The 23,666-nt window shown below is 37.4% G+C and overlaps 3 protein-coding genes and 1 pseudogene across 5 annotated transcripts; 2 read left to right on the top strand and 2 right to left on the bottom strand.

The window, feature by feature from the left end:
- Nucleotides 1–950: 950 nt before the first annotated feature.
- Nucleotides 951–7,082, bottom strand: LOC306847223 (geminin-like). 2 transcript variants are annotated; one of them, XM_079381054.1, is made up of 7 exons: nucleotides 6,438–7,082; nucleotides 5,859–5,920; nucleotides 4,907–5,008; nucleotides 4,662–4,818; nucleotides 4,414–4,496; nucleotides 4,047–4,157; nucleotides 951–2,024 (listed from the first exon to the last, which is right to left on the bottom strand). In XM_079381054.1, exons 2-7 carry the CDS (start codon nucleotides 5,910–5,912, stop codon nucleotides 1,836–1,838), a joined length of 696 nt encoding a protein of 231 aa, XP_079237180.1. In that variant the 5' UTR covers nucleotides 5,913–5,920; nucleotides 6,438–7,082; the 3' UTR covers nucleotides 951–1,835. The 2 variants fall into 2 exon arrangements, with proteins under 2 accessions (XP_079237180.1, XP_079237181.1); XM_079381055.1 differs by having other exon boundaries at nucleotides 1,616–2,024; nucleotides 6,447–7,082.
- On the top strand, nucleotides 6,895–12,248 carry LOC306847224 (uncharacterized protein C6orf62 homolog). The gene is made up of 5 exons (XM_079381056.1): nucleotides 6,895–8,633; nucleotides 8,710–8,886; nucleotides 9,048–9,173; nucleotides 9,353–9,487; nucleotides 10,591–12,248. The coding sequence occupies exons 1-5, from the start codon at nucleotides 8,505–8,507 to the stop codon at nucleotides 10,714–10,716; spliced, it is 693 nt and encodes a 230-aa protein (XP_079237182.1). The 5' UTR covers nucleotides 6,895–8,504; the 3' UTR covers nucleotides 10,717–12,248.
- On the bottom strand, nucleotides 11,931–14,366 carry LOC306847225 (acyl-coenzyme A thioesterase 13-like; annotated as a pseudogene). Its single transcript has 3 exons — nucleotides 14,288–14,366; nucleotides 14,003–14,158; nucleotides 11,931–12,087 (listed from the first exon to the last, which is right to left on the bottom strand). The product of its transcript is annotated as an acyl-coenzyme A thioesterase 13-like (transcript).
- A 1,265-nt stretch (nucleotides 14,367–15,631) lies between these two features.
- On the top strand, nucleotides 15,632–19,270 carry LOC306847044 (tyrosyl-DNA phosphodiesterase 2-like). Its single transcript, XM_079380783.1, has 8 exons — nucleotides 15,632–15,748; nucleotides 15,841–16,037; nucleotides 16,179–16,345; nucleotides 16,447–16,635; nucleotides 16,763–16,854; nucleotides 16,932–17,050; nucleotides 17,657–17,827; nucleotides 18,137–19,270. Exons 2-8 carry the CDS (start codon nucleotides 15,882–15,884, stop codon nucleotides 18,410–18,412), a joined length of 1,170 nt encoding a protein of 389 aa, XP_079236909.1. The 5' UTR covers nucleotides 15,632–15,748; nucleotides 15,841–15,881; the 3' UTR covers nucleotides 18,413–19,270.
- The last annotated feature ends 4,396 nt before the right edge of the window (nucleotides 19,271–23,666 follow it).

Below are 23,666 nucleotides of genomic sequence, written 5' to 3'. Positions count from 1 at the left end.
TTCTGTTTAAAATATCCATTTTTTTATTAATCTTATGTAATATTCTAATTTTCTGAGACACTGAATTTTGGGTTTTCATTATCTGTAAGCCATAATCATCAAAATTTCAAGAAATAAAGGCTTGAAATATTTCACTCCATGTATAATGAATTTATATATGGGTTTCACTTTCTGAAATGATTGACAAAAATATTGACCTTTTCCATGATATTCAATTTTGTTTAGATGTACCTGTAATAATGGCAACAAATATGATTCATGTAGTCCGTAACGAAATTACATAATGACAAAATGCTTACTAATTGTGCTGCTTTAGTTCATTTTAATTAAATTCACCGAGCGTGAACATTTAACGTTTTTCTGAAGCACATGGACATTAAAAAAAGTGTTGTGGTGTAAAAGGCATTTTATGAAGGCGCTTGTGAAAACGTACTAAGTGGATGATGTCACGATAACAAGCTTAATGAAATGAAAACAACGTTCTGTTTTGAAAAAAAGCTTTTTGAAAAGTGTTTGAAGACAGCCAGACGCATGATTCGGTTCCTCTCCTCATTGTACGATAATTACATCAAGCCTTATTTTTCCTCTGGTCTGGAAGAACCAGACAGAAGCCACAAAAAGAAGATCCTCAAGGCTGGTCGACTGATCCGGAGTACGCAGCTGCCCATAACAGCGAGAGCAGAAGCAGCTCGGGACATTGGGATATTAAGCTACACAGGTGATATGACAGGCGGACGCCTTTTTATCGTGAAATGAAGTGATATCTTGAAATATGAAAGCGGCAGCAGGTGGTCTTAATGAGGGAGTCAGTGAATCGCTGGCAAACAATGGTTCAAAACAAAGCAAGTGATTAGCTGCGTATCGAGTACTGTCTAGTAGTAACGTTAGTTACCAACGGCTGTGCTATGTAACGGTTAACGTTTGTGAACCTGGATCACAAAACCAGTCATAAGTATCACAGGTATATTTGTAGAAATAGCCACAAATACATAGTATTGGTCAAAATGATACATTTTTCTTTTACCATCATTGGAAGAGAGCAAAAACATTCAATAGGTCAAGTGAAGCACAGCAAGGTCTTCTACTGTTACAGACCCTACTAATTATTTAAACTCTTTTAGGAGGTTATGAACATGCAGCTCAAGCAGCAGATGAGTACATGGCAAGCATGGTGGAGCTCCTGAAAACACCTGAGCTTACAGATCAGCACATCATTCGAGTTCTTGAAGGCCTCAGTGCAATCTGCTACCTCCACGTCGCCAACCAAGACAAGGCACAAGCACTTGGGCTCCCCGACACCCTGCTGGAGTTTGTATCTTCAACCAGCAAACTCTCCTTCACGTCACAGTGCTGGAGCTGCTACCTGCTCAACATCATCTGTTCCAACAACATCCCAATCATCTGCCACCTCAAGCAGTCTGAGGGCCTGCAGTCCAATCTGGAGAAACTGGAGAGTCTGGACTGGGAGAGATGGCCATTAAACTACGCTCAGGAGCTTCTCAGGGTTTTAGGATTCCAGCACAGCTCAAAGAAAGATGCTTTGCATGAGGAAGATGAGCTGAAGGGTTGCACTTACACTAAAAGTGGGCACATGTTAGGTAAACAATTAAAAAGCATGTGTACAAAATATGAGTTTATTTCCATTGTATGCATTCAATTTTACATATTTACACCGGCAGTGAACATGCACATTAACTACAGGTAGTGAAAGTAAAAGCTCATTTACAGCAAAAAAAACAAAAAACGGTGCGTATTGGTTCTCAAAGGAGATTAAAAAACAAAAAACGGGTCCATAATGGTTCTTTTCAGTTCAATATTTTTCAGGTGCCATCATTTCAGCTTTCATCGGTTGTGGATTCATCCTTACGTGGCACAATATGTTCAGGTGACAGTTCTGTGCCCAGTTCAACACTGTCCTGGCTCTCATCAGCTTCACTCTCATCTCCATGTTCTTCCTCCTCTTCTGCATCAAAGGCCATTTCACGCAGCTCCTCTAGACTGTCTGGACTCTTACCAGTTAGTCTCTGAGAGAAGAGAAAAGACAGACATAACTCGGGACATTGAGTTGGCCAATTTTAATCTCTAGTCCCACCCCAATGGTGGTTTCACATAGGGCAGGGCGATAATTAGAGAGCAATAATCTCAAAATATGAAGAATTAGATAAATGTTTGATAGGTTTATGCGCCAAAAGCGAAACAAAACGGCACGCCTCATTTGAAAATCGCACCACATTGACCATTCATCCGCTCGGATCACAGTTCAAACTGCAGCGCAGTGCAAGCTCACTAGAGCAGATGCGTTTACTCGGTCACGCGAGCACCAAGCAGCGCTGCGAGATCCCGTGTGAAACACTTTAATGAAACGATGAACACAAATGACTGATTTAAACTAGTTTAAAGCCAAACAGGAGAAACACTGGGTGCAACGAGACCATCGGCTCTTCCATCTACACGGCGCCATTTACCATGGATTTACTGTAGTAACACTCACTGTGCCATGGTATTGTGGCAGAAATGTGGGATTTGAACTTTATTACAGGAGTAAAGGAAATATAATTTTAGTATGTACGTGAGATTAAGCTATAGCGTGTGCATTTATACTGAAGACTCTTAGACTTTCATACAAATAGATTACCTAAAAATCATAGTTCTATTTTTACCATGGTATTGAGGTGCTGTGTGTGTGGTTTTAATGGGGTTTATAATGATTTAATTTGATACCAACGCTTAATATAAATAATAAGAATAATAATAATAATTATTATCAGGCAACCCAAACTGGTTTCTTGATTTGAAACCATCACTCAGAACATGCAGAAACTAAAGAAATTAATTTTTCTATTAAAACTTTAAGGAAAATTTCACTTTGGAGCAAAAATCTGGCTTTAAACTTGACAGAAATAAAGATTTGACATTAGTGATAATTGATATGAAAAAAAGTCAGAATTTCGCCATACCGCCACTATCGACTTGTTGTGACGCAAATATAGTTTCCTGGTCAAAGCAAGAATACCATCTCAACAGCCAACAATACTGCTATAGTCACTGTGTAAACTACAAAAACATGAATTTCTGAAAACGAAGAAATCATGTGCATTACAACAGTGGTTCTCAACCCGGTCCTGGGGACCCCCAACCACAGCATATTTTGTATGTCTCCCTCACTTAACATCTGATTCAACTCATCAGTAGAATCTGCAAGACTTGAAATGGGTGTGGCCTATGAGAGAGAGAGAGACATACGAAATATGTGGTGGCTGGGGGTCCCCAGGACAGGTATGAGAACCACTGCATTACATGATCAGTCTTATGGGGGTCAGGCTTGGGGTTTCTTTGCAAAGTTGTCTCACCAACTACAGGCCTGGCATGTATAATAACATTTTAGTGGTTTATGGAGACCTGCGAGAATGATAATTAACAATAGCTGCATTTCCATTACAGATGGCACAATTTTTCCATGTTGATTTAAAAAAAAAAAAAAAAAAAGGCATGAGACACTTATCTTTTCTCCTTTCACAATAAGTCATGGCGATGGAAGTTGGTAGGTTTACATAAATTGCAGCCACTGCACTAGCCATTATTATATATTCACTTTTTAATAAAAATCAAAAGATGCTGGCATGCATCTTTGCCGCTGGTATAAACAAGCATAGAGCGGACGTGATCAGCTCCAGTGGGTGTGTTGGAGCCGCAATGCCGTGTGTAGTGTACATAAGGGGTTATCCAAGCACTAATGACAAAGAAAGCCCCTTATACTTGAGCAGCAACGCATGAGGCATTTCTTGGAGGTTACTGTGCATTAGAGAATGATCATGTGACTTTTACGTATACCAGGTGACCTGTGAATGCGAAGAAAGGTTTTCCATTAGAGTTTGAGACTGCTTTTGTTTTTTTAAAACGCCCAAAAAAACCACCTCATGAGTGTTAAACTTTTGCGATGTATGGTTTTAGCAGTCCGTTTTCTTTAAGCATCTTATAAAACATTTGGACCAAGAAACAGCGAGTCAGGCTTCAAGCGGATTAAAAGCTACACACAAATCACTTACTTCAATCATGTCAGCCAGGTGCTGTACATTCTGTGCCAGCTCCTGTAACTCCTCATTTTCACTCTTCAGCTGAGCTATCTGTTCATCTTTGGCTTCAATGTCTTTGTGCAACTAATTTAGAAACAAAGTTAAGAAACAAGTGAACACAGGCACCACATTTCTAATCAAACAATTCAAGAGCACAGTGCTTTTAAGACCTTAAGAATCAGAATTATAAACTGCTGCTTTCTAAAGCAGAAACAAACAAATATAAAATGAAAGCCACAAAAAAAAACACTTTAGTATAGAACAACTTATTCATCAGCCCTATAGAGAGAAGTGGAGTAGAATGGCTAATCATTAGAAAATTACCTATTTATTAACCTACCTTTTCATTTTCTTGGAGTACACGGAACAGGGCTTTCCGCCTCTCTTCTGCTACTTCCTTCCAGTAGGAGGACCCAGGAGTTTCTGAAGAGGGAAGAAAAAAAAATAAAAATAAATTCAATACCAAGTTACAGGAACAGTCCATCACCCTTAGATTGCAAATATTAACCATGACAGTATTAACAGGTACAGCTTTGGCATGAACGCAAATCCAATCCACTTGTCCAAACTGTACAGGGGACCATTTACCTTTGGTCATGAGCTCATAGGCCTCTTGCGTGACCCTCTCAGGCTGATTTTCATCCTCCGGACTTATGGATTTTATAGGTACCTCTGCTTTGACCCTCTTTGAGCCCTTCGCCTGCTCAGCGCTCCACATCTTTCTCTTTGGAACCGCTTTGCCATTCTAAACGGGGTGAGACCATCTTTAACACCATCCCTCCAACTAAAGTTCATGCTTTGTAACGTCCAAAATAGCAACCACCACCACATACCTCAATGATACGACCAAGGTTTTTATTGACAGCAGACGGCTGAAGGACCTGCAGCGTCCTCCTCCCCGATCCTGCTCCAGATGTTGATGCTACAAGGAACTTCTGAGAAAAGAAAAATAAGGAGGCAATCTCCAGGTCATCAAGGATCATAGTAGCAAAAAAAAAAAAGGAATAAAAGGCTCATTTCGGTGAGAACGAAAGTTAGGCAACTCTATCCAAGCACACAGTAACAGGCTCCATTCACCTGCCTCAACAGTCATTCTCCTCTTACACCCGTTAAGCTGTCAGTACAAGATGGCAACAAGCAAGGTAACTGAGCAACTCTGCATATCGACAGTCCTAACACGCGTGGGAAAGGGGCAGGCCACACATCAGCTGCATGCTGTAAACACCTCCAATTCCCATGGGCAGCGATTGGACCACTTGCATTATTATCTTACTGCAACACTCTTTAACCTGTAATTACCGTGGGAACTCGCCACAGAAGTCTCCTTATGACCAACTGCAAGTTTGGAGTTGGTTAATGTTTTCACTTAAATAATACAGTGGCAGACAGATGCAGTTACTGGATTTCAACACATGGGCAATGATTAATTTAAAAACAGAGCAAGGTCCGAGTTGAGTTGGTCCTAAATGGGAAATTTGATCATGTTAAAGACATGTTGCAAATGTGTTGACATCATTCTTTCCCTTTTTAACAATACTCAAGCGACCGTTTTAAGTAGTCCAAACATATGAATAATATCTAGGGGTAATTACATGGCCACAATAAAATCACTAATGACTAGCTTCTAATGGGACATTAATCAGTTTATGGGAGTGTTGCCAGATTCTTTTAAAACCCCATTAATTTGATCACCTAACAGGACACTGGTTCAGCAATTTTCAGTGAATTGAGTAGTAATTGAATTAATTGCATCAGCACAGCCTAGGGCAAGACAGTCTCACATACCTTGATGTTTTCAGATTGATTCTCTGCATGCTTGGGTCTTCTGATGGAGCTCATGTTTTCACCTGGAAGAGAGTTTCAGGGAATTTCATGTTGGGATCCAGTCACTTTTTTCATTCCCCTACACTTGTAGCCTTCCAGTCTACAAATAACTGCTCTTAAGACTCTCATGAGAGATTACCAAATTGTATATTCAGCACAAGTTTACGTTTATGCTAATGGTTTTCAGCACAGCACAAGTTAAGACACAGACATGTAGTTGACCCATTAACGTTATCTTATAAATATAAATGTTTTAAAACAATAAAAACAGAACTGTGGATTAACATCATGTACTCATTCGCCATCTAGGCCTATAATATAACTTAAGACATACACTTTAAAGTTACTTGTATAACAAAAAGCGACAAACACAGATCAAATGGGATGTAACGTTAGGCCTCTGTTTGTGTCCAGACCATAAACACATTCGTACAGACCCTGCATTTAAAATCACCATTTCTTAAAAATACACCGAAAACCTCAAATAACTCAACTAAACAAAATCCAACATAAACCCAGCGAGTCAAAGACTATACTTACGGAACCTACACGAAATAAAACAGACGTCCTTTAACAACAGCTTGAGTGTGAAGAGCGCGCCACCGGCTTAAGTCCTGCCTTTGAACTGTCACGTGACTCCGGGTTTCCCGCGGAAACAGCCCACCTTATCATTTCTGTCCACTTCGCAGAATATTGTGTATGTTTTCCAATTAAGCACTGTGCACACAATTTAAAAATGTGTATATTATGTATGAGTATTATGTGTATATAATGTTAACTATTTATTACTGTATAGTCGAATGTCAATAAGTTACTAATGTCCGTGTGTACACTGAATTAAATTGTCTCTCCTCCAAGTTTCGATATTTAAGTACCTTTTAATAATTTAAGTAATATGCATCAACAACATGTATTTACTATATGGTTAGGGTTAAAGCTAAACTTAAAGCTCTTTCTGATTCTGATTGGTTTAGGGTTACTAGCATTTGTAACAAGGACACCTTGCTGATTTATAACAGACAAATATAGGAGTTTTCACAATAGAAGTGAATAAATACATAGAAAATTCTTAGTATTATATAGAAGTTTGAGACATATTGTGAAAAAAAAACTAGTTACGGGCGTTTAAACAACGCTGCCCTTCATAAACGCAGCTGAGCTGACAGCAGCGCGCGCTCCTCCTCTGTCACGTGTGCACAGCTGCGTGACCGCGTCGGCCATTTTGAGTTGTTTGTTCAGCGAAGAGCGCTTGTTATTTTCCAGACAAACGCAGATCAAAGGGCCGAAACAGTCGAAAGAATCGCTCGAAAGACATTTCACCCTTTCCTTCCATCATTATGGGTCCACCGCGATGCAGATGCCGCCGTCTGTTACCTGAGAGAACGGAGGACTTCGGTCGGTTTGTCAGTTTATCTTGACATGGCATACACTGGTGTGTGACGACTGTGGAAAAGCTCGAAAACAAACGGGAGATCATCAAGCTAAACCTCCGCCGAGGATCGATCCATACGGGGCGGGTTTTTTTTGCACTGAGCTCGGTGTTTTAAAACGTGTTCGAATTGTTTTGCAGTACTTGCTCGGATCGCAACGGGCTTGGAAGTCAACTCGAGAAAAAAATGACGAGAAACAATAGTTAGCCAGCCACGCATCGAAGCCAGTCTCTGCTAGCATCGCGATAACACACAGAAAACAGGCAAAAAACAAAATGTAACAGTCGGTTTATTGATGAATACTAGCTTTGGATGCTCTCCTAGATCTCATACTGGATAAAAAAGAGATGTAGCTCCCTTCAACCAGGTTATTAGTCAGTGGCGAGTGTGTGTATTCAGCTTAGCTAGCATTAGTTTGCTAGCCAGCCACAAAATAAAAGTCTCACAATGAAACTCAACCGTGGCAGGAGAGCTCGTGGGCCCATTTTATGCCCTTAAATCCCAAGATGTCCAGCAAACTCCGTGTTCTTACTCCGTGCCAAGATCTCATGGCATCTGCATTTCTCTGCCATGGTTGTCTTTCTCACTTGTCATTCAGATGTGCTTTTATGAGACCGTTTATTCAAAGACATGGATACAAGCAAGAGTCAATCCTGGAAGAGACTTTCCAAAGTCAAATCTCTTGGTCAGCTTTTTAGATAACTTTAAACAAGATTTATTTATCTAAAGACGGATCTGTCCCCTCACACACACGGACGCAAACACAAAACTGTCGGTATGGGCTTTCAGTGTAGCAGGCATTTGTGTTTTCGGTCCTTTATTCAGTGACACAACACCGTTTCTCATATAAAAAAATCCTAATTGATCAGGTCGTGTTATATGAGTGGTTTCTTTTAGTTTACACTTAGCCTTGGCTTGATTGTTTGTTTTAAAAAATGGTGTAACACATCAAAACTTAGTGCAAACTTACTTGGCCCAAGTACACTATTGATTAAAAATGACTTGATTTGGTTTTGCTAACTTTGTTCGTTAATTCAAATTAGTAAGAACTGCAGGTAGTGCTTGGTTATAGCTTGTTTAGTTTTTAAAAGGGTTTGTAAACCACATAGTCTACTGTTAAGGAAATAAAAAGCGTTAAAAAAAAGTCTGCTTAAGGAAAATAGTACTGTCCGTAACAATGGGAGACCCAAATTGTCGCCGGAATCAAACAAGAAACCGACTCCGCGCCCAGCTACGGAAGAAACGAGAATCTTTGGCCGATCAGTTCGACTTCAAGATCTACCTTGCCTTTGTATTTAAGGAAAAGGTACGTTGGATGATTCTGTATGAAACAGAAATGATTGACTCTATGATTGTTCTCATATGCCTTTTCACTTTTACAGAAAAAGAAGTCTGCACTCTTCGAAGTAGCTGAGGTGGTACCAGTGATGACCAACAACTATGAGGAAAATATCCTTAAAGGCGTGAAGGATACGAGCTACTCCTTAGAGAGTTCTTTAGAGCTTCTCCAGAAAGATGTGGTGCAGTTGCACGCGCCTCGTTACCAGTCGATGCGTAGAGTAAGTGTTGTCACACAACACGGGTCACTTTCAACATTGCCAGTTGAAGATTAAGCTGCTGTACTGCGACCGTACTGGTTTGTTTTGTCTAAAACCCCATGTGTCATGTTGGTCGAGGTCATTGCTTTTTGTGTCTCACTGATGTTTCTGAATCTGTACAGGATGTGATAGGTTGTACCCAGGAGATGGACTTTATCCTTTGGCCCCGCAATGATATTGAGAAGATTGTCTGTCTCCTGTTCTCCAGATGGAAAGGGGCTGAACATGAACCATTTAGGCCTGTTCAGGTATGTATATGTAATCTCAAATACGAGGAATAGTAATAATATTATTCCACGTATTTGAGGTTATGGGCTTGTTCAAACCCTTAACACCAAGTATTCAACATGCACAATGGGCATGAATGATGCATAGAAATCCTTTCACAAAATTGAATATAGTTAAGTTTGCTTTTGAACGTTTACAGGCCAAGTTTGAGTTTCATCATGGAGACTATGAAAAGCAGTTTTTGCATGCTGTTGGTCGGAAGGACAAGGCTGGGATGGTTATGAACAACCCCAATCAGTCTGTCTTTCTCTTTGTGGACAGACAGCACTTACAGGTTGGTTCGATAAAACATGAAATATGAAGGCCCATGGATAATATTTAAGAATGTCATGAGGGTTATCATGACATTAACGTTCACTCAAATGAGTGTATTTTTAAAAAAAGATTAACTTGAATAACATTGTTAAATGTAATCTTTAGCATATCTCAATATGAAGCTTTATTTCTCAATACATGCTTTATATTATAGCATAGGTGTCAAACTCAGTTCCTGGAGGGCCGCAGCCTTGCACAGTTTTATTCCAACCCTGCTCCAACACACAAACCATGTAGTTTTCAAATTTTAATTGGTTATTGACAATAACAACATAATTGTTTGGTTATCAGTATTAAAGGGACCCCCATGTCGTTCCAAACTCGTAAAAGCTTCGTTCATCTTCGGAACACAAGATATTTTGGATGAAATCCGGGAGGCTTGTGACTGTCCCATTGACTGCATAGTAAATTACACTGTCAAGGTCTATAAAAGTATGAAAAGCATCATCAGAATAGTCTATCTACCATCAGTGGTTCAATCTGAATTTAATGAAGCGATGAGAACACTTTTTCTGTGACAAGAAAACAAAAAAATGATTTTATTCAACAATTTGTCTCCTGTGTCAGCATAGCGCCATTTTGGAGAATATCCACTGGACGCAATTAAGTGATTAATGAGAGAATTTAAATTTTTGGGTGGAGTATCCCTTTTAACCAGAATTTTATTTAGTGATTCCCAACTAATTATACACCTTGTAATTAACATTTACTGTAGAAACTAAAGAAATATTAACCCTTTATTACATCTGTAATTTTATTATTGACCGTAACAGAAATAATTTCTTGGTAATCTTAATTAGCCAGAATTGTAATATCAGTGAATCCATCATAATTGCAAAATTTACAATAACCTAATACTTACTGTATACTATTTAATAACCAGCTGTTTTATTTTAATATTGGTTATTGGCAATAACATAATGAAATAATTTATCTTATCAGCATTGCCTAGAATTTTAATATTGAATTACTAATAACTATACACCTTGCAATACCAGGTATTTACTGCATAATATAGTATTTAAGAATAGCTTAATATTCTTATGTCTCTTTCTTCAACAGACTCCAAAAACCAAGCTCACAGTTTTCAAGTTGTGCAGCCTCTGTCTCTACCTGCCACAGGATCAGCTCACCTGTTGGGGGGTTGGAGACATCGAGGACCACCTCCGTCCATACATGCCTGACTAGGAGAAACGCATGGAAGACACCCCTCGAGGCCTCGAAGCAAGTTGACCTTATCTACACGTCCCTCAGTTGAATAGATATGAACTTGTGCTTGGAACTCTCCTTTTTGTTAACCACTCATTTTCATCGTGATATTTAATTTAGCTCTATTTTTTTTTTTTAAATCCTCCCTCAACCAATCTTGCTTTGGTTCATCCCATCTCCCCTATCTTTGGTTAGTTTTTATTTGAACCTGCATGAACATTTGATTTTGAGTGGTTGTTCTCTTGGAGCTGCACTGTCAACAATACCAGTCACCGAAGGAACTCTTTACGTTACCAAAACAAAAAAACAAAAAAAAAGGAAACCAATGACAGAGGTCTTTCACATGTGGTCTTCGTGTGTTGGACTGGCTTTAACATCACTGTCATGAGGGATTGTTAACATGTCTGTTATATTCAGTAGGGATTTCATGAGTAATGGCGATCAGTGACAGAGGACAAAAGAGCCTGGGTAGTCTTCCTCAAAAAGCTTTTATTACAAGGTGAACAATACTTGTTAACTCATTTGGTGTAGGCATTGCTTCTCATTCAGTTACTGCCTTAGTTTTTGCTGGACATTTTTAATTTGAGTGTCATTCCTTTCCTATAATATGACAAACCTTGTTTGTGTTATCGTTTCTGGAGGAGTGTTGCCTGATGGGGACGGAGGTGTGGTGTGTAGTGTATATCTAAAATGGTTGGCAAACTGTCTGTTGGAGGAATTCTGATGCTGTTTGTTTTTCTTGGGATGGTAATTGTCACCAGTTGAGCAACTCGTGCACTATATATACATACGAGCTACTGATACCAGATGGAATCATTGGTGGTGGGTATGTGATGGGAGACTGGTGTTCAAGCTTATGTTCCTAATGAGAAATTTCGTAGTGAAGCTTTAAATGGATCATTACGGAGTACTAAATATTGCAGTGCTTGGGATTTGGTATCTGTAAGCCATCTTTGTCCGTTCTTAAGGCATTAAAATATTACTTTTTCCCCCTTTTGAAATTCTGAGTTCACGTCGAAGGGGAAGGTGGGTCTTTTGTCTTTATTTTGATGTACCCATTGTTTGAATAATTCTGTTGAAATAAACACTGCTGAACATATCCTAACACAGTGCAAAGATTTTTATGCTGGAGTTTATTATATAACAAAAGAACAACATGTTTCATATCAGTTACATGGCATGTACATAATCAATCAGCTGCCAAGGTGTTTAGTGTGTCTTCCCTGAGCAATGAGTTTTCCGTTTGCCTTGTTGATGAGATCTACTGTTGCAAATGCTAGAGTCCTTCCTTGTTTTAAAACCTGCGCAGTGATCAGGACGTCTTCTCCAATTTTAGCTGCATTCATATATCTGTTAAATAGAAAGCAAACAAATTTAAGTGGCAAGAGTCCATTTCAGATGATGAATGTATGTAATATTATTTTTTAATTGAAACTGGGACTATTTGTCAGACTTTTCACTTTTATTGCAAGTTGTCTTGTCAAGTTTTAGCAACATAAAAAAAGCTATTGAACATTTGTCATTATTAACAAGGGAACATTTTTTTGACAACATACCATGCCACAATAGGAACCTGACATCTATCAACCTAATACAATTACGAGTACATATCATAAAATGGCAAAAATATGAAAACACTATTTCCAATAAATGTTATAAATTGTAGAAATTTATAACTAGACATTCATGAGAAATAGCCATGCCCTGAGCAAACAGTTAAACGTTTTGTCTACGATCTATCTGCATTGCATAGTTAAATATGGTCTAAAGTATGCTGTTGTGGTTTTGTTCATTTTTATTTGTTTGAAATTATACAGGTGCATCTCAAAAAATTTGAATATCGTGAACATTTTTTTTTAATGTAACATTTCAAAAAGTGAAACTTTCATATTATGGCTTCATTACATGTAAAGTAAAACATTTCAAGTTTTTTGTTTTAATTTTGATGATTAGAGCTTACAGCTCAGTATCTCAAAATATTAGAATATTTACATTTGAGTTTCAATTAATGACCGTCCCTACAGTATAAATTCTGGGTATCTCTTGTTCTTTGAAACCACAATAATGGGGAAGACTGCTGACTTGGCAATGATCCAGAAGATGAACACTGACGCCCTCCACAAAGAGGGTAAGTCACAGAGGGTCATTACTGAAAAGTGTAGCTGTTTACAGAGTGCTGTATCAAAGCATATTAAATGAAAAGTTGACTGGAAGGAAGAATGTGGGTAGGAAAAGGTGCACAAGCAACGGATGACTGCAAGCTTGAGAATACTGTCAAGCAAAGCTGATTTAAACACTTGTGAGAGCTTCACAAGGAGTGGACTGAAGCTGGAGTCAGTGCATCAAGAGTCACCACGCTCAGACGTCTTCAGGAAAAGGGCTACCAAGCCACATCTGAACCAGAGACAACGTCAGAAGCGTCTTACCTGGGCTGTGGAGAAAAAGAACTGGACTGTTGCTCAGTGGTCCAAAGTCCTCTTTTCAGATGAAAGTAAATTTTCCATTTCATTTGGAAATCAAGGTCCGGAGAAGAAGACTGGAGAGTGCATAAACGAACATACTTTAAAGAACTTGAACTTATCTGTTTTGCAAATACTTTTTTTGATTTATTTTAGGAAATATTCTAATATTTTGAGATACTGGGTTTTTGACTTTCATGAGCTGTAAGCTCTAATCATCAAAATTAAAACAAAAACCTTTTGAAATGTTTTACTTTACATGTATTGAATCTAGAATATATGAAACTTAATTTTTTTTTAAATAAGTTACAATATTTGTTTTTTAACTTTTTCACGATATTCTAATATTTTGAGATGCACCTGTAGTCTGGATAACAAAATTAAAACTTAGATTGTTTTGAGCTAGGTATTTGAAGCCAACATACAAACCACTGCATTTATGTAACTAATATTATAGTAGTTGTTTATATTTAGAATCTTTTATATTTAATCAAATTTGAGCTTGTTTTAGTAACATGTGTTTTTGTCATTTTTATGAGTTGTTTTTGATATTCCAATATAGCTTTAAAAAAACAAATTCAGTTTTAATTCTAGTAATGTTATTAGTTAATTGAATCTAATAATCGTAGTAGCCAATTGCAACATTTCTTATTTTTTTTATGAAAAAAAAATAATTTGATTATTTTAATGTTTCAAAACTTTTATTCATTCATTCAAAATGTCGAAAACAATTAGTTTAATTTAACAGTGACAACACTCCCCATGCATGACAGTAGTCCTGTATTCAGTGTCAGTCAAAAGCTCACGTTATGTTCATGTCCATGCTGACCCCGGGAGCTCCTCTCTCGCTGTACATGATGGCAGTGGTGGAGATCACATCCACCAGTCCTCCGTTAAGGGTGCCTCCTCCTCCACCTTCAGCTCGCACACCACTTTCCCAGGGGCTGCAGACAATACCTCGGCTCAATATGCTTCAGCCGAATATGTTTGCTCAAATATATTTACTGCGGAGTGAACTGGTCTGGCAGGTTCACATATGAATGTGGATCTCCAAGGAGAATCATTTAATTTAACCACAGATTTCGCTCTACTTAAAACCCGGTCAAATCCAGGACTGTCCACCATCCCTCTCATGATCTGTTTAATTGAATTTAACGACATTGACACCATCGCTGATATTGCAAATACCAAAACAGTGCAGGGCAAGTTCACTCTTGAAGAGTGTATGCAAGATGGCCCAAATTATATACAAATTAAGAGTATTATTATTATCCTATGTAAAGCCCTTTTGGAGTTCCTCATCTAAAACGCCTCTTACTACAAGCGATGAAAACTGCAGGTAACTAATTATACTAATTCTTCTAATCTAACAAGTCAATGTACGAATATATTTAGAAGCTAAGCCTGACCATTCGGCTCTAAGGACGTTTATTATGATAGAAGGGGTCATTCAAGATCGAGTCTTTTTTAATGAATCAGATGAACAAAACAGATCTGAACAATTCGTTCAAGACCAGAACTGAATCAATTTAAATTTTTCAGGCAACATATTGTAATTGATTTTAAACTTGTTTATGCTAATGATATTTAGGTTCTAAATGTATTATATATATATATATATATATATATATATATATATATATATATATATATATATTACTTTACTTACTTACTTTTGTCATTTAGCAGACGCTTTTGTCCAAAGCGACTTACAAATAAGAAAAAGTAACTAAAACTAAAAAGTTACAACACTATAAATACTATCTACCCACATATTTAAGAAAATAAAGAAATTAAATAAAATTAACACATGCATATAACAACAACATTTCAATAATAAACATATCAATGAAAAAATTAAATAAAAAGCTACTACTATCCCTTGCCGGTGTCCCTGCCCGGTGGAGTCGCACGGTAGAGTCGATGGTCTTCACACTAAGAGGGCTTCACACGACGACTGCCGCGACCGCTGCCGCGGTATAATAACCTTTATTATACCAATCTAACAAATGATCATTTCAATTCAGCTGGACCCACTTTCCTGTTTATCAACTACAAATGGCCAAGCAAGTGCACACACTGACAAGATACACGATACAGTACGAGACCAAACGCGATTTATATATATATATATATATATATATATATATATATATTGATATATATATTTATTTATTTGTATTTGTATTGAATTTGTATTTTATTCGTAAACCGAATTGGCACACACGTTCCTAGACTTTAATTAATATATTTTTCGTGCATATAGGCCCGAATTATTCACTAAACCAGGATTAGGCTATAGTTCAATTAGGACAAATTTATTTCAGTTGAAACAGCTCAGACTTGCGTTTTAGTCTAGACTAGGTATAAGCCTTGATTGTGAAACCATAGGGTTTTAGAGCACTAACTGAATCGTTTCACTTTTGAATCAAACTGTTCGAAAGAACCGACTCTTTCAGTACTACACTTAAATGCTTCCGAAAAACCTCTATTTGAACAATAATAGTTCTTCGGGTCGGGACTCTGTGGTTGCAACGTTTAATGTGAAAAGGGTAATAATACTTTGAGGGAGTGATTTATAGTATAGTGTAAATAAATTATGTCCAGCGTGAATATTAATATTTTCTCCGGAATGTTTTTGTAGCTGTACGCGTCCATGTCCCGCCGTTATATTGAACTGCGAACATGTCCAACACTGTAATGTCAGGTAATCACACCGATCAACAAATGTCTGCTCTAGAGGAAACGAGGACGAGTCTTTGTGATCAGTTTGCCTCCATCTCTGGGTCGGATAGCGCTGTGGCGCAGTGTTATCTAGCAGAAAATGACTGGGATATGGAGGTATGGTACTAATACCAAAGGGACTAAACAAGTTTCTATAAAAAAATAAAAAAAATACTGAGAATTGCATGTTTCGTTGTCCTTGTTTACAACTACTGATGTTCTTATATTATTATGTCTGTCTATTATTATTTCTGCCAGAGAGCATTGAACTCTTTCTTCGAGGCTCATATGGATTCAGTCTTTGATGTTGAAGATGCAGAGGAAACTAAAGATGTGTCTGGGAATAAGAGAAAGGAGGTGAATTCTTCTGACAGTGCTGATACCTCAGGAGCAAAGAAGAAATTTAAGACAGGCCAGATGGATTGGTAATGTTTTCTCCTCTATTTATTATAAAGTAAAAGCATATTATACTCTATATCTGCACTAATACTATTTGAAATCTTTTTTCAAATTGTTTGTTGTGCAGCATTGACCTAACAGCAGAGGAGCCCACCTGCTCCAGCAGCGTGAATCCCCAAGAAAGTCCGGCTGGAAGTGTTGTAACTGAATCTAATGCGGAGGACAGCAATCTCTCTGTCATCAGCTGGAACGTGGATGGTTTGGACACATTAAGTCTTGCAGAGCGTGCCAGGGGCTTGTGTTCGTATCTAGCTCTGTGAGTTGGTTAGAGACCCCTGATATTCTCTATTTTGAGTTTTATTTGACACTAAGGTTGTTTTGGTTATTATTGTTTTGTTTTGCTCGTAACTTTTCATTTTCTTTTATCCATTGTTCTTTTGTAGATATACACCAGATGTGGTTTTTCTTCAGGAACTGATTCCGTCTTATATTCAGTATCTTAAGAAACGTGCTGTCAGCTACCTGTTTGTTGAAGGTAAGTGAATGAGCTCAGTGCTCAGTAAAGTTAATTATTAGTTATTTACTGATTAATGAAGTTCTGTGTTATTTAAGGAAGCGACGATGGATACTTCACAGGAATAATGTTGAAGAAATCAAGAGTAAAACTTCTGGAAAGTGAGATCATCTGTTATCCTACAACACAAATGTTGAGAAATCTATTAGTTGCTCAGGTGAGTTTGTGGTTTGTAAGCATTATCCAAAGATTGTATTGAGGTATAATGACTGGCACATGTCTATTTCTTAATGGAATCAGAAATGCACTACATTCAAAAGTTTGGATTTTTTCAATGTATGTACTGTGAATGTTACACAGTAATGTTGTGAAATGCAATTACAATTTAAAGTAACCGTTTTCTATTTAATAAATATTAATGTAATTTACTCCTGTGATGCAAAGCTGAATTTTCAGCATCATTACTCCAGTTTTCAGTGTCACATGATCCTTCAGAAATCATTCTAATGTGCGTATTTTCTGCTAAAGTGCAGAATATTTTTGTGAAAACTGGTATATAATGATGAATAGAAAATTCAAAAGAGCAACATTTATTTGAAATAGAAATTGCTTGTAACATTATAAATGTCTTTACTGTCACTTTTGATTAATTTAATGCATTCTTGCTGACTAAAAAGTATTAATTTCTTTTTGAAAAAATCTTTCCGACTGCAAACGTTTAAATAGTAGTGGATGTATACATTAATATTTACTTTTCTAGGTTATGTGTGTCTCGTAATTCATTTGCATCGTTTATAAAAAATTTTGACTGTTGTATCTTAAGGTGACTTTCTCAGGCCAGAAGCTATACTTGATGACATCACATTTAGAAAGCTGTAAGAACCAATCAGAGGAGAGAATGAAACAACTGCGGATCGTATTTCAAAAGCTGAAGGAAGCACCAGAAGATGCTACTGTCATTTTTGCCGGGGACACCAATCTCAGAGACTCTGAGGTAAATTAAAAGTCTTTAAAATTCACCACAGTTGACTAGATGAGTGATTCCCAACTTTTGGTACACAAAGAGTTTGAATTTGCATTATTGAAACAAAATTGTCCATTCTTGTGTGTGGAATTGTGTATTGTGTTCATAATACATGTTAAAATGAACCCATTTTTTAGTTTGATGTTGAGTTTGACTGATGAATAATAGAAAAAGCTTGTGCTAACAATCACAATGGCTCCAAATACGACGGAGGAGTGAGAGCGCAGTGAAAGTCACTAGTGCAATGCAGCATTTCTGAAGATTGTTTCTGTCTTGTAGGTGGTAAATGTGGGAGGTTTGCCTCCAGGTGTGTGTGATGTTTGGGAACAGCTGGGCAAACAGGAACACTGCCGATACACCTGGGATACCAAAGCAAACAGCAATAAGACTTTGCCTTACATCAGCAGATGTCGCTTCGACCGCATATTCCTTAGATCTGCTAAAACTGGCCCAAGAGTCACTCCTGGCCACATGGCCTTGGTCGGTATGGAGAAACTGGACTGTGGCCGTTACACCAGTGATCACTGGGGAATTTACTGCACTTTCAAAACATGATTGCTAAATCCTCAAGGACTATATAGAAGATGGTTTTAAAGAGTGTTTGTACTAAAATAAAGAATGTGAAGAGTGCCTACAAATCCAGACTACAGATCAGTGTAAGAAACAAACACATACAGATAATAATAGGATGCATAGCTTGATATAAAATACTGCAGAAAGAGATCTTATTGAAGGGTTTGATTAGAATGGATTACTTATTCCAGTTTTCCATATATTAGTCATACAAAATCTTTTACTTCAAACCATGATTTCAGTCCATCTCTGCTCTCTCATATAATTTATTTTTTAAAATGTGAACGCGTTGACTGAATTTAAATTATTTTATTTAAATAAATGTGATCTTGATTATTGTGGTAACTGTGGGTTGTGTGTCCTATATTATACCACAAGTGGTCAGTATTTCTCAAACATGGCCCTTTATATAAACAGAGGCACGGTGTACTATTACTTTTAGAAACTACACACACAGTGTGTGTGCTCTGTGAAATTAAAATGCTGTATAAAAAGATATTCAAAATTAAATACAACCACGTTGTGTCAATCACATTTGCACACTACCTCCGAAACTTTCGTCCCTCAAAAAAAAATTCGGATCAGGTTCGATTTTCTGCATTTTCGCATCCGTAGCATGCATTTTGATAGGAAAGGATGGAGAAAACGGAAAAACGCACGCGAAAACTTCGGACTGAGTGACCTTCACTCTCTTAGTTGTGCCAGGATTTCCATCACACTGAACATTTTTGCAGCTCTGAATAAAGCTTTTTTTCACAAGTTAGTTCACTTACCACAATGTCAAAAGGTTGAGATGAAATATGACATGTGCTACAAAAAAATGAAATAAAAATCAGTTGCAAATAGAATATTGCTACTGTGCATCATTACCAATCAAGCTGTAATTTTGTGAAAAAAGTGCATTTTGAATACATAAAATTATAGCTATGCCTAAGCAAGACAAATGAGTGCCATTTTATTCCAAAAACATAATTTCCTAAACTATTATTTCCATCTCAGAATGCTTTCAAAAACAATACATTGAGATGGGGTGCACTGAAATAACACTGTGGTGGGAATTAAAAAAAAAAAGTGGACTTTGGAAATTGTTAGTAGACTGAGTGTGTTTATCATTGCCTGAGCTCACTGAAGCTATCTCTGAAATAATGTTTAGATAAATGTGCTACTTATTCCTGTTGTAGATTGAGAGAAATAAGTGGTGAGGTCTCCTCTTAACTGTCCTAAATTAGCTGAAAGGATATGAGTGTCAAGGCAGCAGCTGTCTTAAGCAGGGTGGACACGTGACTCCAGACAACCTTGAAAGACACCCCACTGCCAAGGCTAATAAACCTTTTGCTTGGTCAGATGAGTAAATGCTACATCTAAAGCAGGTCAGACTGCCACAGATCTGCCCTCGGGGTCTGTATGACTGGCTCATAGAGGTCTGCTCGCAGCACAAACACACTCTCCTTGCCCCTCTCTCCAGGATAACATCCACTGTCACTTAAAGGGCCAGTCCTGTGATAGGTTTGTTTGAATATCCTTATACTTGTAGCTGACATTAGACAGTTAAGAGGTTGTTAGAGGCTCTCGTTGTCCTCATCAAGACATGGTAGTACTTCGCAATGCTCTTCCCCTCAATAGGCATCACTGCAGCACATTGAATTGTTTTGACACATGGCCAGGAGCACGTTATTTCAGGGAAGGGGGAATAGTGGGACTTTCAGATCAGTCCTACTCCAAACGTTAAAGACAGCAATGCCAATATACCAGACCGAATATGCAATCAATGGTAACATAATGACAAGAACGTGATGTGTTTGTTTGGTCAGCACGTTCCAGGAGGGTTTTCCCTTATCAGGGACACAAGGTTACAGTCATGGAACGGCTCCAGCAGGGATCTTCCAACACAGTCTCAAGGCAATTCATAACTATTTTACGCTTTGGTGAATTGGTGGATATTATGTGAATTTATTATTATTTTCTTGATTTATGTTTTGGATGGACCCTCATGGTTACTTTTTTTTCCTAAAAAAGATTACGTTTTATACCATTCACATTATATAAAGTCATGAAATTGGCACCTGGTAAAATATACTTTCCCATGAGATTGGGGTTGTTTATGTTTAGGGGTGGACCTTCACGCTTACAGTTTTTTTGTTGTTGTTGTTTGTGTTTAAAAGGATTGTTTACCCAAATTAAAATTTTGTCATTAATTATACAAATTAAGATGACCCTGCACAGACAGCAACACAACTGACACATTCAAGGCCCAGAAAGGTAGTAAGGACATCGTCAAAATAGTCCATATCACATCAGTGGTTCAACCGTAATTTTGTGAAGCTATGAGAATACTTTTTGTGTGCAAAAAACAAAACAAAAATAACGACTTTATTTAAACATATTTTTCTCTTCCGTGTCGGACTTGTGCGACACATGCATGTGGTGCTGCTGAGGAAGGAACCAGCGTTCTGACGTAGAACCTGACACGGAAGAGAAGAAATTGTTGAAGGAAGTTATTTTTTTGTTTTCTTTGTGCACAAAAATATTCTCGTAGCTTCATAAAATTACGGTTGAACCAGTGATGTCACATGGACTATTTTAACAATGTCCTTACTAACTTTCTGGGCTTTGAACGTGTCAGTTGTGTTGCTGTCTATGCAGGTTTAGAAAGCTCTCGGAGTTCATAAAAATATCTTAATTTGTGTTCTGAAGATGAACAAAGGTCTTATGGGGTTTGGAACAACATGAAGGTGGATTTTCATTTTTGGGTGAACTATCCCTTTAAACACACGTTTTCATACGGTTCACATCATAAAATTTCCTACGAAATTTGCCAACTCGTAATTGGGTTGGTTATATTTAGGGGGTTGGGTTAGGGGTGGACCTTCATGCCTTTTTTACATTTTAAATCTTCATACAATTCACATTGTACAAATGCATATAAATTTGCCAAATACAAATACAATAAACAAATAAATTGATTTACATTGTACAAAATTAATTCAAAATTGTCACCTTGTAAAGTAGTTATGTAATGTTATGTAATAGTTACTTTCTCACGAGATCGCGTTGGTTAGGTGGAGTTAGGGAACAACCTACATGCTTTTTGTTAAAAGAATTTGAAAAATGTTTGCATATATATCACAAAGTACAAATTCATATGAAATGTTCACTTCATAAAATAGTTAACAAATAGTTTTCTCATGATATCAGGTTGGTTTTGTTTAGGGGTGGACCTTTGTGATTATTTTCTAAAAATAGTATATTTTTGTTCCGTTATGCTTTTTCTTTTTTAAATGGTATGTTTTCATTTGATTCACATTGTAAAAATGATTCATTAAATGAATGCAAAATTTACGAGATGGCATTTTCGTATATTTTTTTACATATTTGGTTGGGGTAAATGGTGGACCTTCATAGTTACTTATTTCCTAAAAAAAAAAAAAAATCCTACAGTTTAACACTGTACAATTTCATATGAAATTGCTACCTTGTAAGAAATCTGTGAGACTGGGTTGGATCTTCCCCTTCTTTTCACAGTTGAGATTGCACGCTTTAGGTTAGATAACGGTGCAGTTTGTACCATGTCACTGCAACTCCAAGATAACAGATACTGAAACTGCAACCATGTGAGGAAAGTAATCTTAAATAATTACGTAAGCAGACAATATAGCAGTCAATCTGTAACTAAATTTAATGATCAGCAAACAAACCATCTTCTGTTAACAGCTCGTTCTAAGACGTGTCTCCTACACTGAATTAAATGCAGAAACACTGGGGTATTTATGTAGACTAGAGAGGACAGCAAAAGATGCTTGTGTAATTTTTCAACAATTTTTTATTTCATAAATAACACTGAACAAGCATTGTACAGCGATACATATTCATTTACATTGCAAAATTCTCTGTATTACAAAATACAGTGCAAGTAAAATGCACTTGTCAAAGGGGTCAAGAGGTTTCAGTATAGTACCTGATGTGCCCTAATATGAAATTACATTTGTACGTTTTTGTTTAAATGTGCTGTAATCTCAGATTAACGTTTTGCCAAGAACCTCACAAGACCCCTTTGCTATTATACGCACTATTGCATATCCCACTGTCATTTGAACTGGAAAAATAAGACAAAAGCACTGATACATATCCTCAAATTGTCATTTATTTTTGTTGTTTGTTCAATTTTGATTCTTTTTGCATTTTACATCCCAACAATCTTTAGTTTTTCAGTTATCGCAACCCCATGCCTGCTCGAATTAGGGTCTGAACGCACCACAGGCAAGTGTCCCGTTTCAATGTCTTAGGCAGCAAGAGGTACAAGGCAGGTTGACATCGTAACACAAGACCAGGATTGTTGGATCTCTACAATGTAACTCAGATGGCGAGTCAGCATGTTCAGTTTTTATTTATTGCTAAATTCAGAAAACAGAGGGGCCATTCCATTTCCTTGAAAAAAAAAACCCATTCGTCCCATTTTAAGTTAAGGAATGTGTCCATTTGTGCAGTTACACCTGCACTTTTCAAAATAAATGCAACAACTTGTTAGAAAATCTATTTGCACACTCTTCATGTAAGAAAAAAACGAGATGGTGTAGATCACTTTGTAGTAAAATTGCAATATTAATTCAAGCCCTTGTCAGCATTTCACTCAGACCCTACAGTCCAAGTAGCAGCAAAACTATAACTGGAGACATAAATACAGATTAAGATGTGATGGTTTTTCAGAATGAGCAGCGCACCAGTCTTCCACTGATTGTCAGATTATGGTGACGCTCTAGTGTTGATGCTGTAAACCAAACGGTGAGTCTCAAATGACACTACCGGCCGAGTGTACATTTCAGTTACTGGGAAATCCATAATTGAAAGCATGCGTTTCTTATAAAAAAAGAAAAATGTGGATAAAAAGCTAAACTAAATCAGTCACCTCCACAATGATTTACAGCATGAAGGGCTGGATTTACAGTATAATTTCATGTCAACCAGCAGAACAGTGTCGTAGTGTATGGGTGAATGTAACGAGAAAACACAAACAAACTAACCACCTGGATTGCGTGAAATCCCTTGCATGGAGCGATTTCAAGTTCCCAGTGTGGAAGCTGTGAGTTCACTGTGGCTCTGAGCTCGTTAACAGAAGCCTGTGCTAAATTATATAGCCGGGACCCAAATACGTCAGTCAATGCTCAAGAGTCTTTTGTTTCTAATTAGGTGACTCTCTAAGGAGGGAACGACAGACATTACCATGACTGGAGTCGTGTAA

This window comes from Barbus barbus (genome assembly GCF_936440315.1).
Source record: "Barbus barbus genome assembly, chromosome: 27".
NCBI classification, from domain to species: domain Eukaryota; kingdom Metazoa; phylum Chordata; class Actinopteri; order Cypriniformes; family Cyprinidae; genus Barbus; species Barbus barbus.
Note: the sequence above shows the minus strand (reverse complement) of the source record. Positions and strands in the feature narration are given on the sequence as shown.